We start from the raw sequence: 3973 nt of genomic DNA, 5'->3' as shown, positions 1-3973 counted from the left end.
AGGTATGCAGATCAAGAAGCAACAGTTAGAACTGGACATGGAACAAGAGAGTTTCCAAATAGGAAAAGAAGTATGTCTAGGCTGTATATTGTCACCCTGCTTATTTACCTTATATGCAGAGTACATTATGAGAAACGCTGGACTGGAAGAAGCACACGCTGGAATCAAGATTGCCAGGAGAAATATCAATAACCTCAGATTTGCAGATGACACCACCCTTATGGCAGAAAGTGAAGAGGAACTCAAAAGTCTCTTGATGAAAATGAAAGTAGAGAGTGAAAAAGTTGGCTTAAAGCTCAACATTCAGAAAACGAAGGCCATGGCATCTGGTCCCACCACTTCATGGGAAATAGATGGGGAAACAGTGGAAACAGTGTCAGACTTTATCTTTCTGGGCTCCAAAATCACTGCAGATGGTGACTGCAGCCATGAAATTAAAAGACGCTTACTCCTTGGAAGGAAAATTATAACCAACCTAGATAGCATATTGAAAAACAGAGACATTACTTTTCCAACAAAGGTCCTTCTAGTCAAGGCTATGTTTTTTCCTGTGGTCATGTATGGATGTGAGAGTTGGCCTGTGAAGAAGGCTGAGCACCAAAGAATTGATGCTTTTGAACTGTGGTGTTGGAGAAGACTCTTGAGAGTCCCTTGGACTGCAAGGAGATCCAACCAGTCCATTCTGAAGGAGATCAGCCCTGGGATTTCTTTGGAAGGAATGATGCTAAAGCTGAAACTCCAGTACTTTGGCCACCTCATACGATGAGTTGACTCATTGGAAAAGATTCTGATGCTGGGAGGGATTGGGGGCAAGAGGAGAAGGGGACGCCAGAGGATGAGATGGCTGGATGGCATCACTGACTCGATGGATGTGAGCCTGAGTGAACTCCAGGAGTTGGTGATGGACAGGGAGGCCTGGTGTGCTGAGATTAATGGGGTCGCAAAGAGTCAGACACGACTGAGCGACTGAACTGAACTGAACTGAAGTTGACCCTCACTCATTCCAAAAGTCTTCCTTCTCTGGACTTCTGAAACACCACTCTCACTTTGGCCACTCCTTTTCAGTCATTTTTATAATTTTCTCTTTTTCAGCATGATCTTTAGGTGTTGAGATTCCCCAGAGCTGGTGTTTTTCCTCTCTCCATACCCTCTGGATGATGATAACCTGTATTTCCGTAGACTTAAATGTCATCCTTAGTTTCTGTCTTTAGCACTCAAGGGTGTTGGTACTGACTGTCCAGCTGTTCAGGTGTTATCTCCACTTATTTGTCTCCCACCTTACTGCATCCAAAAAGGAGCTCTGGAGTCTATATCCCACCTTTTAAAAATCCTACCCGCCCCCCCCCCCCCCGCCCCCTGCCGCCACCCCAGGTCTTCATCATAGTGTTTCCCTACCATCCAACTGGTTGCCTGAGCTAGAAGCCCTCCTTGAATTCTCTCCTTCTTCACTCCTAACACACAATCCCAATTACACACAATCCAGCTTCACTTCCTGCACTTTCCCCAAAACATATCTAAAATCCATTCATGATTCTGTGCCTCTCTGTCATCACCTTACTCTGAGGCAGTTCATGCCTTACCTTCTCTTTTTTCATACCTCCTTTTAGTTCATTCTCCACATAGCAACCAAAGTGATTTTCTTGAAACCCAGTTATATCATATTTCTGGCCTTCAATTATTTCTTATGTCTTAGGATAAAACCCAAGCTCCTGATTATGACTTCAAGGGTCCTATGGTATCTAGCCCAGCCTCCATTTCAGATCTTATCTTGTGCCACTCTTTTATTCCAGTCATGCTTTCAGTTTCAGCCACTTATCACCATCTTTACCAGGGCTTTACTTGATCCAGATGCTCACCCTGGTTCTTCATTTGGCTGACTCATTCTCTTCTTTCAGAACTGAGCTTAAAGATCATCTTCAGTTCAGTTCAGTCACTCAGTCTTGTCCGACTCTTTGCGACCCCATGAATTGCAGCATGTCAGGCCTCCCTGTCCATCACCAACTCATAGCCATCGAGTCGCTATGCCATCCAGCCATCTCATCCTCTGTCATCCCCTTCTCCTCCTGCCCTCAATCCCTCCCAGCATCAGAGTCTTTTCCAGTGAGTCAACACCTTGCATGAGGTGGCCAAAGTATTGGAGTTTCAGCTTTAGTATCAGTCCTTCCAAAGAACACCTAGGACCAATCTCCTTTAGAATGGACTGGTTGGATCTCCTTGCAGTCCAAGGGACTCTCAAGAGTCTTCTCCAAGACCACAGTTCAAAAGCATCAATTCCTCCGCACTCAGCTTTCCTCACAGTCCAACCCTCACATCCATACATGAACACTGGATAACTATTGCCTTGACTAGACAGACCTTTGTTGGCAAAGGAATGTCTCTGCTTTTGAATATGCTATCTCAGTTGAGTTCAGTTGCTCAGTCATGTCCGACTCTTTGTGACCCCATGAATCACAGCACACCAGGCCTCCCTGTCCATCACCAACTCCCGGAGTTCAACCAGACTCACGTCCATCGAGTCAGTGATGCCATCCAGCCATCTCATCCTCTGGCGTCCCCTTCTCCTCCTGCCCTCAATCCCTCCCAGCATCAGACTCTTTTCCAGTGAGTCAACTCTTCGCATGAGGTGACCAAAGGACTGGAGTTTCAGCTTTAGCATCATTCCTTCCAAAGAAATCCCAGGGCTGATCTCCTTCAGAATGGACTGGTTGGATCTCCTTGCAATCCAAGGGACTCTCAAGAGTCTCTCCAACACCACAGTTCAAAAGCATCAATTCTTTGGTGCTCAGTCTTCTTCACAGTCCAACTCTCACATCCATACACAACCACAGGAAAACCATAGCCTTGACTAGACGAATCTTTGTGGCAAAGTAATGTCTCTGCTTTTGAATATGCTATCTAGGTTGGTCATAACTTTCCTTCCAAAGATCATCTTAGTGGTATATATCTGTTCATTCCACACTCCTAATTCATCTCTGCTCCCCTCTCCCCTTTGGCAACCATAAGTTTGTTTTCTATGTCTGTGAGTCTGTTTCTGTTTTGTAAATAAAGCTATTTGTAATGTTTTTAGCTTTCATATGTAAATGATATGATGTTTGTCTTTCTCTGTCTTATTTCACTCAGTATGATAATCTCTAGGTTAATCTATTTTGCTGCAGTACTTTTCTTTCTATCACATCAAGTTTGAAATTATTTTATTTTTTCTATTTCTTATTTTTTTTTTTCTTAAATGCCTCCCCACTGGAAGACAAGCTTAATGATGTCAGGGCTCATAATTCATTTTTTTGTGTCCCTGGTGCTTAGCATACTAGCAGATATGTAGTAGGCACTCCCTATATTTGTTAAATATGAAAATACATCTTTATTACTTTCTACCACAGTTTATGTAATATACCAAGACACACATCAGTGGTTTGATGTAATTAAATCTTAACCAATAGACCAGATTTCCCTAAACAATCTTTTCTTCCCATTAGCCCGTTTTGTTTTTTATCTCATTTATTTTATTAAAGCATTTTAAATGGACTTTCATTTTCCTTTCTACTTAGGGTATTCTGATAGAAAAGAGAAGATACAAAATTCAAGGTAAGAATCATGAGTAGGGTAGGAGAAGGTGGGGATCTTGGGTGAGCCTTCAGCTGATTGAGCACCTACTCCACCCAGGCTCTAGGTGGCCGCTGGTTACAGAAGTGAATGAGAAGCTCAGCGTCTACTCTCAGAGCTTTTCATAACTCAGCCTGGTTCTTCTGAACTCTGATTACCTGTTAGAATCACCTAGGGTACTTAAACATATTTGTCTATCCCAGAGCAAATACGTTAGAATCTTTGGGGATGAGGTCTCAGCATAGTGAAAAAGTGAAAGAGTTAGTTGCTCAGTTGTGTCCGACTCTTTGTGACCCCGTGAACTGTAGCCCGCCAGGCTCCTCTGTGCATGGAATTCTCCAGGAAGGAATACTGGAGTGGGTGGCAATTCCTT

At 43.4% G+C, this 3973-nt stretch overlaps 1 protein-coding gene across 2 annotated transcripts in view; it reads left to right on the top strand.

Moving 5' to 3' along the window:
• HAVCR2 (hepatitis A virus cellular receptor 2) overlaps positions 1-3973 on the top strand; it is a 19534-nt gene that overhangs the window by 12906 nt on the left and 2655 nt on the right. For both annotated transcript variants that reach the window (XM_010855274.1, XM_010855275.1), the window contains exon 4: positions 3546-3582. In XM_010855274.1, the coding sequence (XP_010853576.1) occupies positions 3546-3582 (37 nt within the window). The remainder of the gene's footprint in view (positions 1-3545; positions 3583-3973) is intronic.

The sequence above is a fragment of the Bison bison genome, unplaced genomic scaffold, assembly GCF_000754665.1.
Source record: "Bison bison bison isolate TAMUID 2011002044 unplaced genomic scaffold, Bison_UMD1.0 scf7180017864363, whole genome shotgun sequence".
NCBI lineage: Eukaryota > Metazoa > Chordata > Mammalia > Artiodactyla > Bovidae > Bison > Bison bison.
The sequence above is the reverse complement of the archived record's forward strand: the minus strand, read 5'-3'. Positions and strand labels throughout refer to the sequence as shown.